The 22,930-nt window shown below is 37.4% G+C and overlaps 5 protein-coding genes across 10 annotated transcripts; 3 read left to right on the forward strand and 2 right to left on the reverse strand.

The window, feature by feature from the left end:
- The first annotated feature begins 331 nt into the window (after positions 1 to 331).
- On the forward strand, positions 332 to 7,762 carry LOC105977625 (nuclear pore complex protein NUP1). 4 transcript variants are annotated; one of them, XM_088819522.1, is made up of 9 exons: positions 332 to 798; positions 1,717 to 1,835; positions 2,524 to 2,639; positions 3,399 to 3,597; positions 3,740 to 4,036; positions 4,121 to 4,219; positions 4,311 to 4,970; positions 5,111 to 5,532; positions 5,973 to 7,762. In XM_088819522.1, the coding sequence occupies exons 1-9, from the start codon at positions 489 to 491 to the stop codon at positions 7,498 to 7,500; spliced, it is 3,750 nt and encodes a 1,249-aa protein (XP_088675648.1). In that variant the 5' UTR covers positions 332 to 488; the 3' UTR covers positions 7,501 to 7,762. The 4 variants fall into 4 exon arrangements, with proteins under 4 accessions (XP_088675648.1, XP_088675647.1, XP_088675646.1 ...); XM_088819521.1 differs by having other exon boundaries at positions 345 to 798; positions 5,096 to 5,532; XM_088819520.1 differs by having other exon boundaries at positions 359 to 798; positions 1,717 to 1,856; positions 5,096 to 5,532.
- Positions 7,763 to 8,118: 356 nt separating this feature from the next.
- Positions 8,119 to 14,350, forward strand: LOC105977401 (Mitochondrial glycoprotein family protein). Of its 3 annotated transcripts, none has more exons than XM_088819519.1 (4): positions 8,119 to 8,368; positions 8,804 to 9,141; positions 9,790 to 10,011; positions 14,072 to 14,350. In XM_088819519.1, exons 1-3 carry the CDS (start codon positions 8,204 to 8,206, stop codon positions 9,971 to 9,973), a joined length of 687 nt encoding a protein of 228 aa, XP_088675645.1. In that variant the 5' UTR covers positions 8,119 to 8,203; the 3' UTR covers positions 9,974 to 10,011; positions 14,072 to 14,350. The 3 variants fall into 3 exon arrangements, with proteins under 3 accessions (XP_088675645.1, XP_088675644.1, XP_012858161.2); XM_088819518.1 differs by lacking the exon at positions 14,072 to 14,350 and adding an exon at positions 12,404 to 12,545; XM_013002707.2 differs by lacking the exon at positions 14,072 to 14,350 and having other exon boundaries at positions 9,790 to 10,163.
- LOC105977342 (uncharacterized) lies at positions 14,072 to 16,988 on the forward strand. The gene is made up of 4 exons (XM_013002643.2): positions 14,072 to 14,563; positions 14,741 to 14,911; positions 15,014 to 15,655; positions 15,769 to 16,988. Exons 1-4 carry the CDS (start codon positions 14,180 to 14,182, stop codon positions 16,726 to 16,728), a joined length of 2,157 nt encoding a protein of 718 aa, XP_012858097.2. The 5' UTR covers positions 14,072 to 14,179; the 3' UTR covers positions 16,729 to 16,988.
- A 213-nt stretch (positions 16,989 to 17,201) lies between these two features.
- Positions 17,202 to 20,014, reverse strand: LOC105977709 (5'-nucleotidase / magnesium ion binding protein). Its single transcript, XM_013003062.2, has 10 exons — positions 19,885 to 20,014; positions 19,528 to 19,696; positions 19,200 to 19,260; positions 18,981 to 19,113; positions 18,699 to 18,822; positions 18,571 to 18,627; positions 18,386 to 18,482; positions 18,032 to 18,239; positions 17,669 to 17,729; positions 17,202 to 17,544 (listed from the first exon to the last, which is right to left on the reverse strand). The coding sequence occupies exons 1-10, from the start codon at positions 20,004 to 20,006 to the stop codon at positions 17,479 to 17,481; spliced, it is 1,098 nt and encodes a 365-aa protein (XP_012858516.1). The 5' UTR covers positions 20,007 to 20,014; the 3' UTR covers positions 17,202 to 17,478.
- A 617-nt stretch (positions 20,015 to 20,631) lies between these two features.
- LOC105977402 (uncharacterized) lies at positions 20,632 to 22,115 on the reverse strand. Its single transcript, XM_013002708.2, has one exon. It carries the CDS (start codon positions 21,882 to 21,884, stop codon positions 20,862 to 20,864), a length of 1,023 nt encoding a protein of 340 aa, XP_012858162.1. The 5' UTR covers positions 21,885 to 22,115; the 3' UTR covers positions 20,632 to 20,861.
- Positions 22,116 to 22,930: the final 815 nt, after the last annotated feature.

Here is a 22,930-nt window from a genome sequence, read left to right on the forward strand (position 1 = left end):
CTTTAAAATTGGATCGGAAATTAGCACTTGTGGTAATTTTGCATATGTTTTAAATTCTAAATCCAAAAACTTTTGAAAAAGTAGAAAATCAGAAAATAGGAATGCAAAAAGTTATCATTGAATCGAACTTTTTTGAAATCAAGATCGGCGATATTCCAAAATTATATTCCAATTTCTGGTCCATAATATACCTTTTTATTTATTATTATTATTTATTTGATAAAATAGTTAATATACATGGCATATAAAAGCCTCACAATTTCGAGGAAAAAAGATATAATATATATATATATATATATATATATATATATATATATATATATATATTTCTATTAATTAATAGATATTCTGTAGTATCATTCGTTCCCACAATATATTGTTTTTTTAATCCTTTAATAAGAGAGCATCGCTTTCTCTGTCCCCTGACCCAAAAAATAAAAACCCTAATTCGCCTTCTGTCACAACCTCGAACTTTCGGAATTGGACAAATGTCGACGGCGGAAGACGGCGGAGCCACGGCCAATGGCGCCTACTCTTCGTACAGTGGTGGAGGAGCGGGAGGGAAGTTCCGGAAGAAGCCCTTCCGCAAACCAGCGACGCCGTACGATCGCCCTACTACCGTTCTTCGCGGAAGCAGCATCAACAACAACAACAACAATAGCAGCAACAGCAGCAGCAGCTGGTTGAAGAAGCTAGTGGTAGAACCCGCCTCCAAGCTCATATCCTATGGGGCGGACCGATTTTTCGGCTCTGTCTTTCGCGCACGCCTCCCTCCGCTACCGCCGCCTCAGCCACGAGGTTATATGTTGTTTTTGATTTAATTTTTGGTTGTTATTTATGTAATTTCGATTAGTAAGTGTTTGTCGGGTGGTTGCACATTAATGGGTTATTTATTTAGGTATTTATTGATATAAACGGTCTTTTTTCAAAATATTTGATTTCTGAATTCGGTTTCGGTTTGCCCTGGGTAGTTGATCTAAAGGACAGTATGTTTCAGAAAGAAAATACATTTTTTTTCCTTGACGAATCTGGCATTGATTGGCCGCCATTTTTGAGATCTTTCAGCCTACTTCGGATAGTTGTTGAGTCGGACAGGAATTTCATGCAAAAAGGGTTTATTTGTTTGATAATTTTCATATATTTGTTGATATACAGGTTATGACATGTTCCGCAATCTACGATTTTATTGGGACTATACATATCTTGTGCGTTGATAACAGGGTTCTTTTGGTTGTTTTGACTATACATCTTAGTGACTTTACATAATTGATATATGTAATCTGAAATGTCATTACGTTGAAGCGTAACCCTAAATTTGGCATTTTTAAAAAACGGCTTTTTAGTTATATGTAAAGACTAAATTGCAATTTTTGATTGGCTATTATGTCAATAATTAATATTTACTGTTTACTAGATGTTAATATGTTTTTAACTCTTAAGCTATACCTAGACTTGTATTTATAGGAATGTATGTTTTTAATCTTGGTGGTTGTTGGTCTTTTAGTCTATATACATGGACTAAATTCATTTATTACTGGTCTATTATGTCAACTGTTAGTATCTAATGTAGTTGGCATCATGTATTTTGTGTTGTAGTAGCATTTGTTAGTCTTAGCAAACTGGATGCTTTTAGGCAGACTATTTCGTAGTGTCCTGGTGCTGCAATGTACTTATTCTCAGGGGTACTTAATGACATATGCTTTCTGATGTAAACAGAGGTAGACAATGTGAGTGATGCGGTTCAAGGGGCAGATCTTAACAGGGTTCAAGGGGCTGATCTTAACAGGGTTCAAGGGGCTGATCTTAACAGGGTTCAAGGGGTAGATCTTAACAGGGTTCAAGGGGCAGATCTTAACGTAAGTTCAATTATACACATTTCTTTGCTTTTCAGATTATTTACCCCAGTTTTTTACATCCTTATGAATAAGTGGATTATTTAACCCCAAAGTTCAATTATACACATTTCTTTGCTTTTCAGATTATTTACCCCAGTTTTTTACATCCTTATGAATAAGTGGATTATTTAACCCCAGATTTTTACATCTTTATTCGTTTGTTTAAAACTTTAACCTCTTGAGGAATGATAGTAGTGTAGAAGGAAAATGTCATCTTTTGCTGGTTTTGTGAACTGTTTGGACTATGTCTATTGAAGGTATTGGAAGTCTGATAGTAATGGTATTATATTAATACAGATAAATGTTCCACTTTAGCCAGTGGTAACTGCAACTGTCTGTGAGCGTATAAACTTGTTGAACATGCACCTAGAATTATGTTGCTCTCCAAGCAGTGTTTTCTTTTCGTTTTATTTTTGTTGCTGTCGTCATAACTGTTGAGAATTTGAGCCATATCAGACACTTTTTGGCTCAGAAAGGTTCTGCACAATGTTGTCTCACCATCCCATGGGATTTTAAGACGCTTTATAGATTTTGACACCAGGCACTTCTATGCGTGTTTCTAATAGCATAATCTTGCTTTCATTTATGAGAATACATGTTAACATTTTTGATGTTCTAATGGTTGAAGGGTCAAGATGGTGCACAAGAACCCGCAGGTGGTGATTGCAGCCAGCCGCTAAATAATTCTAGCAGTAATACTGTTTTTGAGCTTGAGCATCTGCTGAAGCAGAAGACGTTCACCAGGTAAGGTTTTAAATCATCTTGAGAGGGATGTCCACGTCTCCTTCGCACATGACTTGATTGATTTAATTTATCCAGGAGCTTTATGTTTCACTTTAGTTCAGTGATAACTCATAGGTTGTCATGGTACAATCTGCCAAGCTACTTATTGCTAGATTGTATATTCCTGTTTCTGTTGCATGTAGCCGTAATCATGTTTTGGTTTGTTGTTGCACATATGTTTTGTTTACCAACGTGTTCCATCTTTTGCATGGATGTGCATTATTTATCCCTATCTTTTTCTCCATCAATTTTCCTTACCCCACTGCTTTCAAATTTTGTTCTCTCTTTTTGCATTCATTGATGCTGTATTGTTTGTGCCCTATCATATGTATTAAGAAGTTTGACTTAAAAATTCAACTTAGTGGCCATTTGGTGTAATAGTATGAAACTTTCTTATTTTTTTATGCCAAATATTTGCAGGTGTCTGACATGTAATTTCTTTCTCCAAAATCTGACATGTAACTATGATTTCCAAGATTTGTTAAAATAAGTATGTAACTAATTAGTTCAATTTATTACTTCATGGAATAACTTCTCCTTTTTGAAGAATTATAATAATTTTATAGAATGAATTCCCGATGTGTGTGGTAATCTAAGGCTAGGTGTCTAGTTTAATCAAATATTGCATTCAGCAAGTGCTCAAATTATATTTTGCTTCTTCCTATTTTTTGGTTAGCATTTCTTTTGAGTTGATTTATCGGAAGAGCTTCTGGTGTTCAGGTCTGAAATTCTCCATCTGACTGAGTTACTGCAATCAAGAGCTGTTGAAAGGCCTGATGGGGATTCTAGCCTAAAAAATGAAGAGGCTGCTTCAGATTTTGGAAGGCATCAACAATTTGCAAGTGTTCTTTTGGAAGAAAACAGCAGCGGGGGGATTAGATCCTCTGCTGTTATGTCAACTCCTATTCCCAAATCGAAAGTAAGACAAACCATTTGTTGCATGTGCTTGAAAGCACACATTCTCTCTCTTCTTATTGTGGATTTTGGCAAACATTATCTTGTGGTGTCTTAACATTTTCAAGAGAGAATGAGTTTGACATTGCTGATGAAAATTTCTCCAGGCCCTTGAGTATGGTGTTGATTCACCAGCTGAACTTGCAAAATCATACATGGGAAGCATGCCTTCAAAAGTCTCACCATCAGTGCTAGGGATGCGCGGTCAAGTTGCTAGAAAAGATATGCGTGGTGATATACCATTTTTCTCGAAGTCACCTACCACATCACTCTCTAAGAAAACTTCTATTCCCCTGGCTGCTCCAGAAAATGGATTCTTAACCCCACGAGCTCGAGGGAGATCGGCTATTTACAGCATGGCTCGCACCCCATATTCCAGAGTTAATCCAGCTTCAAATCACAAGGTTCATTCAGTCTACCTATCTATATGTATATAATAGATGACATTCTTTCCTCGATTTGTTGTTATTTCATGTATTCAATTACAGGGAAGTGGAATCAACAGTAATGGTTATGCTAGACTGTCAATGTCCTCATCATCGGTTGATCTAGTGGAGAATGATGAAAAGTTCGAGTCCCAGCAAATGGTATAATATTTTGGAGTTATAAAAAAGATATTCTTACTTCGAGTACATTTTATCTTCAGCTGTTTTTATATTTCACTATTATGCATTTCAGACCTTAAAGCGCAGGAGTTCAGTCTTAGATGAAGAAGTCGGCTCTGTTGGTCCCATGCGGAGAATCAGACAGAAGCCTAATCTCTTAGCTCCTAGAATTCATCATACTGCTCATGGAGTGGGAATTGGTTCTCATGCAAAGCAGAAGCTTGTTGAAGAAAATGAGAATGAAAATGTCTCGAGAACCAGTTATGCTCATGTTCCTTCCCAGTCCAGTGCGGTAGCTTCCAGAATATTGGAACACCTTGAAAAGTTGACTCCGAAGGAAAAAGCCTCAGAGTCCAAAATAGTTGCTGTGCGGGAAAAATCACCTTTGAAATTGGCATCTACTATGCTTTCTGGACAGACTCTTAGGAATATGGAGAATGTGGGTTCGTCTAAGTTGCAGCTGGATGTTCAGGATGATCATAAGCTGGGGGACAAGACTAATGCCAATTTAGTTGATTCTCGCGATTCTTCTTCCCGAAAGCAAGGAAATGTAGAAGAAAATGGGCATAGAGAGTTTGTTGTTCCTTCTGACATGTGGAACCCTGCAATGAACAACGATTCTTCCCCGTCCCTGAAAGCTTCGAGGCCCATTATGTCTACTGATTCTGTTTTAACAAATGGTACATCTCAACCTCCTCAAAAGAAGAAATCTTTTAGGATGACTGCACAAGAGGTAAATTGTTCATTTTTCTTTGTTATTTATGTGCTCTATGATTTTTAAATATTTCAAGTGCTTAAAAGCTCAAAATAGGGTTAGTTCGTTTTATTCAACAAATATTGCTTAAATTCTCAAAATAGGGTTCCTTTGAGCAGGATGATGATGTGCACAGTAACTGGCTTGCATCTAGACCTTCCTATGAAGAGAAAAAATCAATGGAATCCCCTCCCAAGGACAGCAAGTCTGCACCTTCTGAAGAACCCAAAGTGGTGAAAATCACAACCCAGTCAGAAGATAAGTCACCTTCGAGCCTTACCTCAAGTAAAACTGAACTTAGTCGTGGTGCGGTCACATTTGGAGAAGGAAGTAGTTTCAGTGCATTCTCAGCATTAGAAGAAACAAGGGCTGCTTCCAAGTCAGCAGGTTTTTCTTTACCAGCTGCTCCATCTGACAGACCTAAGGAAACAAATGATTCTCCTCCCTTATTCAGCTTTAGCTCCAAAGTTGTTGATAAGTTACCTTCAATGCCGTTTGAATCTGTTAAAACTCCAGAAGCTAAACTGGACATCTCCAGCAGGTTAGTCACTGTAAGCTATGCTTAGCTAGGAAATGTTTAGTACCTGCTGTTAAAACTGCTAGGATTTTGAACGTTCTTTTTTTTTTCCAGGAAATATTGTTCATTTTGTTTCTGCCCTGTTTGTTTTCTGTTATGATCTTTATAAGCAAATTTCTTGAGTTCTCTGACTGCTATTGAGAACCCAAACCATCACTCTTTGTACATTTTGACTTGCTAATGAATGCCACACAAATGAGAAGTAAATCCTCGACTTGTTGAGTTTTAACTGCACTAGAATCAGATTTCTTGGGTTATGATGCAGTTAGATATATTAGACTAACATAAATAAGATTTTCAATCATAAAATTCTCAGTTAATAACTCTGAACTAGTGTCTTTGTTTTCGACTCAATTATTGTGTTTCTCAAACTTCCAATTTGACATATTTAACTGCATGCGCAGCTTGGTTAATGTTAACGCATCGACTGTCTCTCAAACGGAAGTTCTTGCGTCGGACAAAGGTTTTCATGTGAACCCTTCGAAGGCAGGGGATATAAATGGAAAATCTGATTTTGCTCCTTCCGCAGCATCAAATGGTCCACTTGTTTCGAATCCTCCTCCAGTGTCAACTACTGCAGCTTCTCATAATGATGTGTCAAATTTTGTCCCAGCTGTAGCCAGCACCAGTTCAGCCAACTCCAGTGGCAGCATTTTTGGATTTTCTGCAAAGCCTACTGATCTAAGTGGTCCTGTTTTCAAATTTGGTGCGTCTGTGGATTTGCCAAATGCAGCTTCACCAGCATCAACAGCTAATGTTGCCGAAGTAGCAGATCCCAATACCAAACCTAAAATAGACGCTGGTTATGGCAGCTCAAGCAGCCCACATTCCAATCTCGCACCATTTGGAGCAGCTAACTCTGGAAGTAGAACATTTGGATTTGGTTCTTCGCCAATGTTTGCAACTACCAGTAAATCTCCGGTGTCTGGTGCTGAAACTGCCTCGCAAGGTGCCTCTGCTCAGTTGGATTCTTCTGCACCCTTGCCATCATTCAGTATGAGTAGCAGCACTCCTTTTGGTTCCTCGCTGTCCAATTCTCAGGTTTCCAATCCAAATGGTATTTTCGGTTTCAATTCTTCTGCTCCCACATCGGATACCAGCAAAACCGTCCCTGCTAGTGGGCCCTCACCGAGTTTATTCAAATTTGGTGCGAGTTCTACTCCTGCTTCAGAAGGAACTGCACTTAGCCTCAGCAGTGGTGCTACTCCTGGTATGTTTAGTTTCGGTTTCGGTTCATCTTCAGCCAATGCAGTCGATTCAAGCAGTGGTGCAGCCACTCCCCAGACAGTGACCAATACTACTAGCTCATACAGTAACGGCACATCTGGTATATTTAATTTTGGCGCGAGTTCTTCAGCTCCCTCCACAATTAGCTCCAATAGTACTCCGAATCTCTTTGGTTCCAGTTGGCAAAATCCAAATCCAGCTACTTTCGGCTCGACATTTGCTTCTTCATCCCCAGCCACTGGATTTTCGTTTAATGCATCATCTACACCCTCCGTTTCTACAAATCCCGTTTTTTCATTCACAACGGCCTCCACTTCAGTCTTATCTTCACCATCTCAGAATTTATTCGGTAATGCTCCAAGCACTGCTTTTGCAGCAGTCTCTCCAGGGAGCAATGACCGTATGAGTGCCGAAGACAGTATGGCTGAGGATCCTGTGCAGCAACCTGCACCCTCCGTTTCTGTATTTGGTCAACCGTCTCTCTCACCTTCCCCTCCGGGCTTCACATTCGGGTCAACCGTTGCATCCCAAGGTAACCCTTTCCCGTTCGGTGGTCAACAAAATCTGCAGAACCCGTCTCCTTTTCAGACATCGGGCAGTGCAGAATTCAATGCAGGTGGCGGCTTCTCGTTGGGCAGTGGAGGCGTCGATAAGTCGGGTCGAAAGATATTGAGAATCGGCAGGAGCAAGAACAGGAAGAAGTGAAGATAATTGGAATTGTTATTGGCTTGAAGATAAGAGGCCAAGCCAGCAAGCTTCTATGTGCTTTGTATTGCTATTGAATTTTTTTGGTCTATTTAGCAAAATTTTGAAAGGCGAAATAGTAGAGTCCCGATTTTGAACAGTTTGTCTGTGTTGATATGAAAAAGAACCGTGATTGGTGTTGTACGACTAGTTGTAAACCTGTGATTCGGCTTGTTTGTGTAGTGTGTGTAACATACGAGAGAAGTTAATAATTTTTTCGAAATGTGTCTGTCGAATTTCATGCGCGATCATTTGGAACAAATAAAGGTTACTCTAATGTAATAACATCTGTGAAGTGAACAACTTATCTGTGCGTGCTTGTAGTTTCCTCTAAAGTTGTGGACTCGAATTTTAAATGGAAACACCATAATATTAATTAGGTACATAATAAAATATTTTTTTTATTAATATAAATAATATTATACAATGATATATGCTGAATAAAATTTAGCGGGACTAAATCAAAAAAGTTTCATTTCAAGAAAAATGAAAAATAATAAATAGCGGAAAAGCAAAATAAATGAAAAAACATAACTAAAGGATATTGCTTAAGAATTATTTACTTATAAAACGAATAGTACGAGACTAGAAACCGGAAAACCTTAAACCTCTCTAGAGCTGCTGCAGAAGTGAGAGAAAAAGCAGCGAAGCGAAGATCGAAGCTATGTGGAGGAAGGCTCTATCGTGCGCCGGTGGCGCACTGCAGCGACGAGTGTGGCGCACGATACCGCACCGGTGTTCGTCGACCGCCTCTGTCACCGTGAACTCCATCATCCTCCGTTCCCTCAAAGACCACTATCTCGAAGTTTCTAAGATGACCCCTCCTCCGGTAACCTATTTCTCTATCCATTCACCATTTTGTTTTATATTAATTACGTTTTTTTACAATAAATTACTTGTATATACATATCGATTACATGGTAAATGTGCGGAAATTCCCCCTTTTGTTAGGAAATATTGGGAGAGGGTTTATGGGGGTTTTATTCATTTCCTCATTTTCTTCTTCTGCTTATTCGTGCTTAATTTCGATGAATTCATTAGTAAATTCCTTCAGTCTCGTATTGCTGGCAGCAAAAATCGAGAATTTTCGTGTAACACAATACAGTATACTGTTTGGTAATTTTGCTCTATTATCTTTGCTGTGAATTCCTCCCAAGTTTGTCGGGGTTTTTATTATCGAAAGTTTCTCATCAAAGATAAATAACCATTGCAGTGATTTTTTTACTTATGATGGGGTAACCTAATTTGCTTTCATACTTTACAGAAAATCAGCCCTCCTTCTCCGTACACTGTGGTCAAAGGGGCGCTTGATATTGGGGGTCCCGTTTTAAAGGGAACGTTTCGAGATGAGGAGATCAGTATATCGGTGATGAGAATGGTCGACATTATTCCGGGGGGTTCCGAAGATGACTATGATGAAGACAGCGTCAATCAGTTGTTTGTTCATGTTGATATTTATAAGCCGAGTTTGCAAGAATCTCTGCATTTCCTCTGTGGGCTTTATCCCGATGCTTTAGGGATTCATTCGGTTTCGTTGAGGCCGAAATCAGAGTCTTCGGAGTCTCTTGATGTTCCGACTAAGTACAATGGCCCCGTTTTTGAGTAAGTGCATTTTTTGTCTACGTTAAAATATTACGTGGTAAATATGATGTGCATAAGGATTAAGGAAATTGCAGTTACAGAGCTTCGTTTTGATGAATAAACGTTTTTGGTCAGATTTAATCTTAGTGCTTAGTGCTTAGTGATGTTACCACACATTTTTTGACGTAAATTTGATATGAATCCAGTGTTTTGATATGAACTGCAATTTGTTGGAAAAATATCACGTTTATTTCCTTAAGATCAAAGTTTCATGCTGCGAATAGGTAAGTAATATACGTGCATATACCAGGGCTTCCTTTACCATGAAAACGATATTATAATTTTCAGACGATATATTTTCTTTCACTGTGTGTGTGTGATAATTTGTTCTTGGACAAAACTATGTTTTAGCCTTTCGCTGTTTCCTGATTGGTTAAAATTTAAAATGCCGGACTTGCGTTTCTCGTGCTGTACTGTTTTGGAAGAGAGTCACTAATAGAGAATTCTTAATGGTACTCAAAATTGCTACTAATATTATTCCGAAAATTCTTATCGAGCATAATAATTGATTTTTTTTTCTTCCCGCATTGTAATAACTAGTCTAACAATCGATCTATTTTTTCATCTCGAGTGATGTAATGAAATTTGTTGTATGAACAAAATTGACAGAGACGTCGATGCAAAGGTCCGAGATGCTCTGCACGGATACATTCTAGAGCGTGGGATAAGTGAGGAACTCTTTCCATTCTTACAAGCTTGGCTTTACGTGAAAGACCACAGGAATCTCATGCGTTGGTTCAAAACCGTTGGCTCCTTCGTTAATGCGACTCAGCAAGAAACTCTCGAGGCATAACTGACTTCGACTCGATTATGTTCAGAAAATATATCCGGGTAAGTTAAGTCCTTAATTATTTTTAAATTTACAAATAGTAGGAATTGGAGGTATCTTTCTGTATTTTATTTTTAATTGTTTCGAAGAATTTTGAGGTTTCTTAAAAGTTAAAACACTATTATGCATTTATCTGAAACGTCTTTTTTCTTTACCGTGATGATTATGGTCATATGGGCTTGGCTCTAATTGGGGTAAACCTATACTCTCGTATAATAGTTTGCAAAGTATACGAGAGACCTAAACCACATTAGGTTAACCATGTGTCACAAGCTCGACTAGGGACGGCCATGGGGCGGGTTTTGGAAAACCCGCACCCGCGCCGCTAGTCAAATTTCCCACCCGTACCCGCTCCGGGTTTGATTTTATTAAACCCGCACCCGCCCCGCTAGTCAAATTTCCCACCCGTACCCGCTCCCGAGTTTGATTTTATTAAACCCGCCCCCGCTCCGTATAAAACCCACCCTATACCCGCCCCGTTTAAAACCCATCCCGCCCCGGACCCGTAATTTTGTTTATTTTTATTTTTTATATTTATAATTTATTTAATTAAAATATTTTTTAAAATTAGTATTTTATAATATAAAAAAATATAAAAAAAATATAAATGGGTTCGACACGGGGCGGGTAAGGGTGCATATGTTCAAGCCCCGTACCCGCTACGGGTGAAATTTTTAAAACCCGTACGTGCCCCATTAGCAAACGTGGCGGGGATTACCCGGTAAATCGGGGGGGGGGGGGGTACCCTGTGGGAGGGTTAAATTGTCATCCCTTAGGTCGCCCTAAGCTCGACCTAGCGACTGTTGGCCCTAAGGTGATTTGAAACTGGGTCAATTAACACAAACTCAACTGTTAGGCCATACCCTGATTGGAAACTTTGAATTACAAAATTACAAAATTGTTGTACATTGCAAATCTTGAATTACAAAATTGTTCTACACACACTTGCAATTGTTCCACTTGTGACATTTATTAAGAAATTGGAATTTTACTAACAACAAATGTTACAATCACTTTTAAAATAATAACAATTATTACATTCAAATACAAAAGTCTTTATCGATCATAATGTCAACTTATAGATAGTGTGGCCCATATACAGAAATAGTGGGAGCAAAATAATGAATAATGAAATTGTCAATTTTATTTAAAGTCAAAAGAAGCCTATTCAATTTCACTCCCTTTTATTGTCTCAATCAAATACTGATTCAACCATAAATCATGAAGGCCTCTAATTTGCATTTAAATAGACATGACATCAAGCATATGATAATTTAAAGGAAATTAAAAAAAATAATGAAATCTATTGCAAGAGGTAATAAATGAACTTTTAGCCAACTATATGAGTGCACTGGATAAACTTACATTCTCGTATAATAAATTATTAATCATCCGATTCGAGATACGTAAACCATATTTGACTAACTATGTTTAACAAGTTCGATCAAGTAACCACTGATAAGGGAATTCGAACTTGGTCGATTGATACAAACTCACTTGCTTAAACAGTCAAGTCAAACCACTAGGCCATCAATTGACAGCTCACTTGCTTTTGTATAATCTGGTTTATTTAAATTGAATATTCAAAAAGTTTGGTTGCATTTTAATTTTTAGGTTATTGGGTGTAGATTCAACATTATGTACCTATTTACCGATTTTTGACAGATACCTAATTAACTTTTTTTTTTTTTTTTTTGTCAAAATAAAATTTGATCAAATAAAGATAGGTGCTATAGTTTTCTCCCTTAATTCTCATTTCCTATAGTTACCACTTTGCCTAATAAAATGGACAGTCAACGTTGGAACTTCTAGAAAACCCTATTAAATTCACCTTAATCAAGATTGTTGGTCCTAACATTGATGGGATCCAAACAATAAAGTTTTCATAAAGTATAATGAAAGAATCTATAATAGTAGTATATATAATAGATGTGGTCGGTTTCATTTTTTATTTTTTATTTTTTATTTTATTTATTTATTTATTTATTTTATATATATAAATTGAATTAGTGGATATAAAATGCAACCACAAAAAGGAACTTTTTCTTTTGGCATGTGGCTAAACTTTGATGTTTTGGAAGTGCACCAATTTATATTCATGTACATGCACTTGCACTAGGGCATCCAAATAAGAAATAATGATAATTATTTTTATAACAACATTAATTATAATTATTATATTTATTTATATTTTTTTCTTGAAAATGTCCGAAAATAAAACAGGTGTTTGGACAAGATTAAGATGGTATTACAACGTAGATACGTCCAAAATAGACGAAAAACACACATGTATACTGATCTGTTGAAATTCATGCGATCGCTTCTTTACTTAGAATTTAAATCGTGTAATAATTTTATTTTTTGGTATGGGTGTTAACTTTATGTTGTTTTCAGTTTGGCTGTCATATGGACCTCAAAAACAATTTCATGGAAGGAAGACAATATACACCACAAAATGTGTGCACTTTTGAGAGTGTGGATTACTCAATTTACTTTTCTATTATTAGACACAACATAAAGATCAAATAGGAAGCACCATTACAATTTGATTAGAGCCTAAGCATACATGTGTACCACTAGGTTTGGTATCAATCATAAACACTTTTTTTCTTTCTTTCACTCAAATGGTTATCAACATATATAACAATAAATAAATGAAATTTTTGGCCACATAAAAAAATTGGTCACACTTATACTATTCCTCTCAAGTTATTTTATAAAGTCGAACTAGAGTCGAGCTCAACAGAATCTTCTTTTCCTGCTGATTCTGCCAAGCCCATTTCCTTAGTTGTGGTTTCGTTGGACATCAAATAAGGATAGTGAAAATCTCGTTAATCCATTCATACACATCACTAATTAAACGACGAGACATTTGGCTACTTTAAGAGAATCATAGTTACTCACGGATATTGATGTGTTTCAATTTATACACGTGTATAATAAGATACAATTCGATAAAGTTCATCGATGTAGCACAGAAAAAACCAAAAAAGATAGAAGTATTTACCTAAATTTCTTTCCATTTTCGCAATGCATGAAAAAAAAAAGCACTCGTATATTTTAAATTGTTTTTTTGCCAACATAAATAATACACGATTGCCACACTCCACTCCACTCTTGTCATAAATAGGAATACATGTTAGGTGAAATGGAATTTATCTTTCAAAAAACTGTCCTAACTAGATTTTCTTAAGATCGAATTTATCAATGGATATTCTTTTAATAATAAAATAAAAATAAAAAATAAAAAAGTCAGCTCTAAATGACGTGATAAATCAAAAATAGAAATGGAGACCCATTTGATACACAAATAAAAAATAAATATACAATATACAGTTGGAAATACCGTTGGTTCTTATGTGTATCCATCTGTACAGCCGGCCGGCCCCCCTCTCTCTTTCTCTCTCTATATCTACAAACATTAAATAGTATAAATTACGGCCATCACTCCTTCAAGTAAAATGGAATTATAAATAATATTTTGATTAATTACAATTTACAATCATTCAGTTAACTATGAATTTTCGTACCGTCCACTTTACGGTGTCAATATTTAGTAGAATCATCTAAATTATGTCGAATATTCTTCAGTTTGTATCCATTTTATCCCATTCGATCTCCACATTTTGTACAAGATGATCGTAAGATGCGTTTTTTGCTTTGTAATATCAGATTGCCGTGCATTAGAAAATGAATCTTTGCACAAAACAAGTACAAACCAGATAACATTTCACGGAACGTAGAAAATTTTGCTGAATTCGACACCATAAAATGAATGTGCAAGAAGATTCATAATTGAGGGTATAATTGTAATTTCACAAATAAGAATTTTTTTTTTTCTTTCCGTAATATGAATAAAATAATAGAAAATGATGTGAAAACGGTTATGCGGAGCACATACGATCTTCCATCCGCTACATAACTTTCAACCAATCTCCCTTTCTGCACTATTTTCAAATTACAAATTAAATATATTATATATACATATATACTCCCCTTTTATACTATATATGTATCTATATCTATATATAGATATACAGATAGATACATATAATTTAACAGAAACACTCCGCCAAAGACTTAGTTTTTCCTCCTCTTCTCTTATTCTGATCGATCGATCGATCGATCGAAAAAGTCAAAAGAAGAAAAGCAGAGGAGAGAAGAAAAAAAATGGCGGTGGTGAAGATGATGAAGTGGAGGGGACGGCCATCGAAGAAATTCGAAGCGAAGGTCACTCTCCATCACCTCAGAATCGCTGGAGGAGGAGGAGCGGTCAATTTTCTGGATTGTTCTAGAAGATTCTCGATCGAGATCACGTGGAAAGGCTCGCCGTCGAAGGGGATCATTGGTTTGAGGAAGAAGCGGCGCGTGAGGAGGAATTTCACTATGGAACAGCCGGAGGATTTGGGCGGCGACGATGACGGTGTTGTTGTGTGGGATGAAGAATTCCGCTCTGTTTGCAGTTTCTCTTCTTCTTCTAACCACAAGCACAACGATGCTGCTGCTGCTGCTCTCTTTCTTCCTTGGGATATTTCATTTACACTTTTCCTCAATGTGAGTTTAAATTATATAATTTTATCTTCGCAGTATAATGAGGCCTTAATTGTACGATTGATTTTTTTGGGGAGGAATTTAGGGTTTCTATCTGTGCTGAAAATTTGATGCATCAATTACATGTATGCAAGAAAAATCCCTACATTTCATGCTTTCTCATATGATTACTATTAACAGGGTGGTTTGAATCAAGGGACAAAAAACAACACCGTCCCTGTTATTGCCACTGCATCATTAAACCTAGCAGATTTTGCTTCTGCACCTGAAAAACAGAACACAGAAATTAGCATCCCTCTATCGATATTACCCGGTGGCCTCATCGACGCCAATACAAGTGCTTCCCTCTATGTATGCACAAATCTCTACACAATTTTTTCCTTGTTTCTTCTCCTTCACCTTTTTTTTTGTTTTTGTTTTAATGAATATTCTGTCCATCTATCTTTAATGCAGCTGTCAGTTAGTCTTCTAGAACTAAGAAATCTAGAGGAACCTTCTCACACCATCCTCTCTTTCCCACGATCCCCTTGTTACGGAGAAATACTGTCGTCGAAGAAAGAAGCAACCAAAATCGAAAAGAAGAAAATCCCAACTCGCAAACGGAGCCAAAAAAGGGGGAATATCTTCGAAGGGCTGTCTGCAATCAGAGCTAAAAGGACAAGCCATGAAGAGGAATATTGCAGTGATGGAAACAGCTCTGTCAGGAGTGAGGAGGACATTGATGAAGTAACAGAAGATTCTGGTGTAAAAAAATCCTTTGATTATGGGACATTGGCCTATGCAAACAATGCCGGAGCATCATCAGTTCACCGTTCGAACACGAGCAGCAGTGAGGATGAAGACTGGATTTATTACAGCCATAGTAGAAGTAGTAGTAGTTCTTCGGCTTACAATCCTCCACAAACGGACCAGAATTCTTCAAAACGTGGGATTCTTCTTCCTTGGAGAAAAAGGAAATTAAGCTTTAGATCTCCTAAAGAAGTCAAAGGCGAGCCCTTGCTGAGAAAAGACCACCTAGAAGAAGGTGGAGACGACATCGATTTCGATCGCCGCCACCTCAGCAGTTCCTCAGATGAATCCACCACCACTTCAACAGTACGCTTCTTTCTGTCTCGTGTTTTTTTTTTTTTTTTTTTTTCATGTTCTGTTTCATTTGTTCCGTTACCGTGTTTGTTTTTGTCGTTTTTTTCTGACGGTGTCTTCTGCAGAAGGAAGGTGGTGGAGATTATCCATTTGGAGATGACAATTTTGCTGTTGGTACATGGGAGAGCAAGGAGATAATAAGCCGCAATGGAGAGATGAAGCTGAAAACACAAGTTTTCTTCGGTTCGATCGATCAGAGGAGCGAACGCGCAGCTGGCGAAAGCGCGTGCACAGCTCTGGTGGCGGTGATTGCCCATTGGTTCCAATCCAACGGCGGTGACGGGGCAGTGATGCCGATCAAGTCTCAACTCGACAGCCTCATCCGAGAAGGCTCACTCGAGTGGAGGAATCTCTGCGAGAACGAGACTTATAAAGAAAGATTCCCGGACAAGCATTTCGATCTCGACACAGTCCTCGAGGCTCAAGTTCGTCCAATTTCTGTTGTCCCGGAAAAATCTTTCGTCGGATTTTTCCAACCACAGCAAGGAACTGAAGACAAGGGGTTCGATTTTCTGCAAGGTGCAATGTCATTCGACGATATTTGGGATGAAATCCCTTCTGGCAGTGACCCTTTGGTGTACATTATCAGCTGGAATGACCATTTTTTCATTCTGAAGGTTGAAGAAGATGCGTACTACATTATCGACACTCTTGGTGAGAGGCTCTACGAGCGCTGCAACCAAGCTTTTATCTTGAAATTCGATAGAGATACAGTGATCCACCGGAATATACCCGCAGAGCACAGTGATCCACCGGAATCTACCGAAATTGTAGTTTGCACTGGCAAAGAGTCGTGTAAAGAGTACATCAAGAACTTCTTGGCTGCAATACCTATAAGGGAATTAGAAGTTGATCTGAAGAAGGGATTGATGGCATCTACCACACACCTTCATCAACGGCTACAGATCGAGTTCCATTACACCAGATGTCTGCAAAACCTTACTAACGAGTGCTCAACAGCAGAGGCAATAGATAATAGCGATGCTGCAAACGCAAACTTATCTACATCAGAATCTGAAGAATGATAAGAGATGGTTATAAGCTTCCCTTCCAACTTTACGTCAGTAACCGATTTTCTTGGAAATGCCTACTCCAAAACCGAATGTTTTTAAACATTTCTTATATATATATATACATTGTATGAGTTGTTAATAGCTGCTTTAAACACAAATTAACTTCAACGGGAGACGCTACATTATAGTGCTAACCTGTCTCATGGAAGAGCATAGTGTACATTTATGTAATGCTTACGAGTATATTTGATATTTTTCTTTTTTGAGCTAAAGTTTTTATATACAAATTTAAAAGCACTTTTTATCAATCCAATTTATTAATATTTAGGATTATTTCATGGAAATAAGCTGAAACTAGAATTTGTTTGCAAATGACGCAGTTTTCAATCAATTTATCAGGATATATAAAAACACCTCCGATTGTTAACAAATTACCGAGGTAAAGCTGATGATCCCCAAGAGCACAGTTGATACCTATAACCGACTAAATGTAGTACGCTTTTCTTCCTCTGTAGTATAAAGACAGTAAATGTTCTGTTCTATTGCAACAAATTGGCATTCGAATGATTTTACGAGCGAGCTCGTGAGTGATTGGTAATCAGAGTAACTAAATGAGAGAAAAAAAATGATCTTCATTTCGAACCATACGGTTGAAGCTAATTTCACAGTAATTTCACTGGATCAAAATCGGCAGAGTTCTGGCTCGACTCTTTTCAGTAATTTCACATCCGAAAAAATAAGGGATCTGTGGTAGGATTCCACTTAATCGTCTAAAGTTGAACAAAGCTGAGAGGCAAGCTTCACAACTCCCCACATGGCTGCATCGTTCTGCAAACAAACTCGGGAAAATCGTATTACTACTAGGCATGATACATATGATACGAGTAACAGATAGATACAACATCGTATGAACGTTCTTCCTGTGCAGAACTTTCTGAAGTTTTCTACTTACCATATACACAACATCAAAGGCACTGCGGTAGCTGTCACTGGAACTCTCGATGTTGTCATTCCTGCAGCAAGTACTTAATAAGGTAAGACAATTAAAATTGTATAAGACTTTATCACTGAGTAGCAAATGTTTATTCTTTTAACAAGTACGAACAAGAAATTGGTCCGAACTAGAATAAAATCAAATAAAACAAAGTCGAGAGGAATCAAATTCAATAAGTTCGACATCGAATGTCGTCATATAGTAGAAGTTTAATAACTTTTCGATTCATGACCAACTATTTCTGAAATTTCATTCAAAAATTATTCCCATTTTTCATAACGATCAAGATTAAGATTTCTTTCAAGGGTAGTTCTCACTTACAGGAATCCGACTGATATTCTTGTATTGTAATTCAAACCATCAGACATTCCCAGATCTCCAATGTGATCACCGAGAAGTAGCACATTAGTTCTCGTTTTCACAGAGAAAACATCCCCCGTCAATCCATTGGCATCGCCTAGCTGATCATGAAGAGGTCCAGCCATGTCAAGCGCATGCTCATTCTTATTCAATACGTGAATTGTTTTTCCTGAGGTAAACCACAATATCTTCGATAATATTTTTGTACAAGAAAAAAAACAAATTCTACATCACCATTTATGTAATCAGAATCGGAAAGGGATTCAGCAAAACAAACAGTTTTTAACTGAAAAGCCTTTAAAAATAGAGAGATACCTTTAAACGATACAAGGTCCCCATTCTGGTCAAAAACCATTCGGTTGGATACAATTCTAACGTTCTTAAAGGATCTATGAAGTTTCTGCCTCAGCACCTAATAAAACAAGGCGTAATAAGATGTCAGTCTCAAATATACAAGTTTTCGATATTTATCTCACTAACTGGGATTTCGGAAAGCTAACCTCTTCAATAATATCTGCCAGGCCAGCAGAAAATATAAGGACAGGAACATTACTTCTCTGTAAGAACAAAACTATATCAGCCATGAAGTGAAAATTGTAAAAATCATTTTATAATCGTAAATATTTACCTCCAATAGTTCAAAGAGTTCAGTAACGCCCTCTCTGAATGCGATCCTCGAATTAGCCACTGAGCTCTTTATTGCACCATAGCTGAGTCCTCCCTCAATTAGAAGAGCATGCGTTTTCTCCCACCTGCATATATAGAATCGACCACTTCAACCACCTCAGACTTACCGAACTCTTGATAGAAACTAATAATAGCAAGCAAATCCCGAACGACTGAAGTGCAAAGTGGAAGCTTTAATTATACAAGATAAGCATTAACTTTATGCATCTTATAAGCGGCATACCATTCCTCCATAAGTTTTGCTTTCTCATCGAGCGGAATCGTCGGGTCGATTTCTAGTGGATGATAATAGTCGTATAATTTCTGCCTCTTGAGATCAAACTCAGCATTCCCTTGTTGAAGAAGGCCATGACTGCCTACATTTTAAATATTAGAGAGATTAGAATTAGATACAAAGGATATAAGTAATATACTCCATCGTATAGAAACAAGGATAACATACTATGCCCTCGTTGACCATCGATCCAATACTTTGTTAGCGTAGCATCAAAATCTGCAATAACCTGGAATTTCGAAGTAAAATACATCACATACGCATAAATGGTCGAACGAAATTAGTATGAATTTGAATTGCATTTGCACGTCCACCGAGAAAACACTAAACAATCGAATTCAACAAAACGAAGGCACCAGTAAACAACAAGCCTGTGTATATTAAACTCGTAAACATCAACCGTAAACATCAACCCCCTTCTTACAATCATTTCCTCCGATCCTTTCGAAAATTAAATTTTTCCAAAAAGTGAAAAATTGCTACCACTAAACGGAACCTGAAGTTTCGAAGGGCCATCGATTCGGGTAGAGGATATTTTGGTCTGGAGCAAATGAGGGTTTCCCACCATTACTTGAGCACCATCAAACACAACATGCTCCATAATATCACCTTCATTGTTCATATTTTTGCAGTAGCTGCTTCTGTAACCCACCCCGCGGCTTTTTCTGCCAATACCCAAATACATATATACATATATATACACAGTGAATGGATGATAATTTACGCAATTAAAATGGATCAAACACCAAAATCACGAAACCCCATTACCAGATGAAATCGAGGAAATTAATTAGGGGTAGTGAAAATTCAGAGAAATGCGTATTTAAAAACAAAATGGCGAGCGCAGAATTACCTGAATATGAAGTGAAACGGACTGAAGCGAGGAAGTGGAGCCAACAACTCATGGGAGAACACAGGTGAGAGAGATTGTAAACATGGTGGTGTCAATTTCATAGCTATTACAAAAAGGCCCATTTGTTTGTTTTTTTAATACAAAAAGGCCCATAAAGTTTAAAATCTTTGGTTCAACACTTTTAACACTTTTAAACGTTGCACGCTTTTAATATTTAACGCGTTTTTCGGATGAATTTCACAAATTGGTAAATTACGGGCAACCCCTGAGGTAATGTTAAATTACGAAAAACTCCCTCATGTTCGGGTAATTACAACCACCCATCAACTATGAATGTTCTTGCATGTTCACAATTGCGGTGTCAAATTTAGTGGAATCTTCTAGATTATGTGTAATATTTTCCAGTTTGTACCCGTTTTACACCATCCAAGCTCCACAATTTGAAATAAAATGATCTCATAAGACGTGTCTCTTGGTTTGTAAATATCTATTGTGGTGCATCAGAAACTGCATTTTTGTACAAAACGAGTACAGATTAGAGAACATTCCACGGAATCTAGAAGAATATGTTGAATTTGACACCATAATGGTGGGCTTGTAAGAAAATTCATAATCGTAATTGTAATTACCTATACAAGAGGGGTATTTTCGTAATTTGATCTTATATCATGTTACAATAATTTGTCATTTAACAAATTGCATAAACTACTACACAATATATTTATAAAAATAAAAATAAAAATTGAATGAGAGAGAGTAAAGGGTGTTTCTTCCTTATCACAATTGCCACAATCGTCATTACAAATCACTCTTATAAATAAATATTACAACAACATAAATTCATTTATGCATAAAACATTACTTTCTAAATGTAAAAATAAAAAAATGAGACACCTTATTAACACAACCAAAGAATGCCAACATAAACACAAATACATAGAGGAGAGAGTTGGAACTTAATTATAAAATGAATCCATTCAACAACAAAATGGACAAACAATCACTCCATTCTCATTACACTCCGAGCAATCCACCGACTCGCCGCCATTCTCCGGCAAGATTTTCTGGCTGCCGCTACAGTCGAAACAAACGACAAACCTAAAACCAGCGCACCCTTCACAAGGGCCTTCATTTCGATCAATCGGGATTCCTTCGATGAGCGGCTTAAGCTTCCCTTGCTCGTGCAACCCTAAGACCTCCTCCGCTCCGCCGATGTACCGCCCCTTGATAAACAACCTCGGAGGAACAAATTTCCCGCCCAAAATCCTCCACATCTCTTCCTTAAACTCCGAATGCATCGAGACATCTCTCTCGAAGAACGACACTTTGAGATTCTGCAATAAAGATCGGATCTTTGTGCAGTCCTCGAATGTCTTTCGAATCCCTCTAATCCCTGTCGTGTAGAGAACGATCGATTCGCCCCCGCCAGGTGGACACCTTTCTTCGAATTCCGTGATCGGGTTTTTCATAATTTGATCGATTTTTCTCGATTTCGAAGGGGGCTCGTATGAATCTTCTCTTAAAATGCTCTCCTCGAATATTCTTGATCTTCTCTCGGCTTCGAGTTCTTTGGCTTCTAGTACTGCCTGCTTGAAGGCTGCTAAGAGGTTCGGGTCGAAAAGGGTGCCCGAATTCAAATCGGGCCGCCTAAAAGACTCCGGATTATCACAATCGGGGGTTTTGGCCCCCGTTTTCTCGGGTCTTATGTTCTCCTTATCGGTATAGAAATCGGGTTCTTGATCTTCGAGATCCTTCATTAGCTCGGACACATCGATGATTTCGGGTTCTTGAAAATGAAGAATATTCTCATTGCGATTCCTTTTCGGCGATTCGTGAATTGTTGCGAACGGAGTACGGGACAAAACGGGGGTCGATTTTGGGGGCGAAGTGTGGAAATAGCCGTCTACTGCGTTTACCTGAAGAATTCTTTCGGGTTTTAGGTACCCAATTGTCTTGATTGTCTTCAGTTTCTTTATTAGCTTCCCTTTTACTCCCTTCATCTCCTTTTTTCCCACTCCCAAATTTGGTTCTCACAAATTCAATAAGAAGAAAAAAAAAATAAAAAAAAATTTGGATTAAATGAAAAGGATTTTGGAGGAGAATTTTAGGATTGTGGTGTTAATTATTGTTGGAGAGATAGATTGAGTAGTGTGTTTTGATCCTTTTGTTTTTTCATGAGTAGTTGTTGCAGAGAGAGAAAAAGGAGAGAGAGATGATGACAAAGCAATTTAACGGCTAGTAAGTGGTGATTGCATATTTAAAATTTGAAAATGATTGGGTGGTGGAAGGTGCACCGCAGCTGGCGTGGATAACAGTGAGGGTTTAGATACCCTGTGCTGGGTCTACGGGACGGAGACGTACACCCGTCACATGTACAAATGAAATTATATTAGGGTGCATTTGGATGGAGGGATTTCAAATCCATAATAACAAATCCCTCGGACTTGTTTGGATTGAGGGATTTGGAGATGGATTTCAAATCCCCACCCTTCCTTTTTAGTTGATTTTGGAGCAATAGTGATGGATTTCAAATGACTCCAAAATTGGAGTCATTTCAAATCCATTCCCCAAATCAAATCCTTCCCCAAATCCCTCCATCCAAATGGACCCTTAGTTCTTCAATATTTCCCTTTTAGTTATTTATTTATTCAATTATATTTTGTTATTATTGGACGTAATTTTTTACCCCCTCTTTTATTTTAATATCCTTAGTTATAATCAATTCAATCTTGGTAAAAAATAAAAAATCAAAATGAACTATGAAAATTTATCTGAACCACTATAATCGGTGCTTCGTTTGCTTTACTCACTTTATTTTATTGTTTTTCAATTACCACATTTATATATTGTTTATTACTCGAACTTCATTTCAAAACTGACTTGGACGTTTGCAAAATATTTATTACTTGAAATATTTTTCTTCTCTAATTTAACTGAAACCATATAAATCTATCATAAATAGTTTCGAAAATAAAGTTGGTTCACAACCTAACTATATAAAAATTAACACAACTAAATATTCCATGAGCATATATATACAACAGAA

This window comes from Erythranthe guttata, chromosome 6 (assembly GCF_056151865.1).
Source record: "Erythranthe guttata isolate IM_541 chromosome 6, IM_541, whole genome shotgun sequence".
In the NCBI taxonomy this organism is placed as follows: Eukaryota; Viridiplantae; Streptophyta; class Magnoliopsida; order Lamiales; family Phrymaceae; genus Erythranthe; species Erythranthe guttata.

Coding starts and splice junctions, on each gene's coding strand:
- LOC105977401 (XM_088819519.1), top strand. CDS start 8,204: ATGTGGAGGAAGGCTCTATCGTGCGCCGGTGGCGCACTGCAGCGACGA. Junction 8,369..8,803: donor CTAAGATGACCCCTCCTCCG/GTAACCTATTTC, acceptor CATACTTTACAG/AAAATCAGCCCTCCTTCTCC. Junction 9,142..9,789: donor TACAATGGCCCCGTTTTTGA/GTAAGTGCATTT, acceptor CAAAATTGACAG/AGACGTCGATGCAAAGGTCC.
- LOC105977709 (XM_013003062.2), bottom strand. CDS start 20,006: ATGGGCCTTTTTGTAATAGCTATGAAATTGACACCACCATGTTTACAA. Junction 19,114..19,199: donor CGATGGTCAACGAGGGCATA/GTATGTTATCCT, acceptor TTTAAAATGTAG/GCAGTCATGGCCTTCTTCAA. Junction 18,483..18,570: donor TGGCAGATATTATTGAAGAG/GTTAGCTTTCCG, acceptor TTGTTTTATTAG/GTGCTGAGGCAGAAACTTCA.
- LOC105977402 (XM_013002708.2), bottom strand. CDS start 21,884: ATGAAGGGAGTAAAAGGGAAGCTAATAAAGAAACTGAAGACAATCAAG.
- LOC105977342 (XM_013002643.2), top strand. CDS start 14,180: ATGGCGGTGGTGAAGATGATGAAGTGGAGGGGACGGCCATCGAAGAAA. Junction 14,564..14,740: donor CATTTACACTTTTCCTCAAT/GTGAGTTTAAAT, acceptor TACTATTAACAG/GGTGGTTTGAATCAAGGGAC. Junction 15,656..15,768: donor AATCCACCACCACTTCAACA/GTACGCTTCTTT, acceptor TGTCTTCTGCAG/AAGGAAGGTGGTGGAGATTA.
- LOC105977625 (XM_088819520.1), top strand. CDS start 489: ATGTCGACGGCGGAAGACGGCGGAGCCACGGCCAATGGCGCCTACTCT. Junction 799..1,716: donor ACCGCCGCCTCAGCCACGAG/GTTATATGTTGT, acceptor TGATGTAAACAG/AGGTAGACAATGTGAGTGAT. Junction 4,971..5,095: donor TTAGGATGACTGCACAAGAG/GTAAATTGTTCA, acceptor TTCTCAAAATAG/GGTTCCTTTGAGCAGGATGA.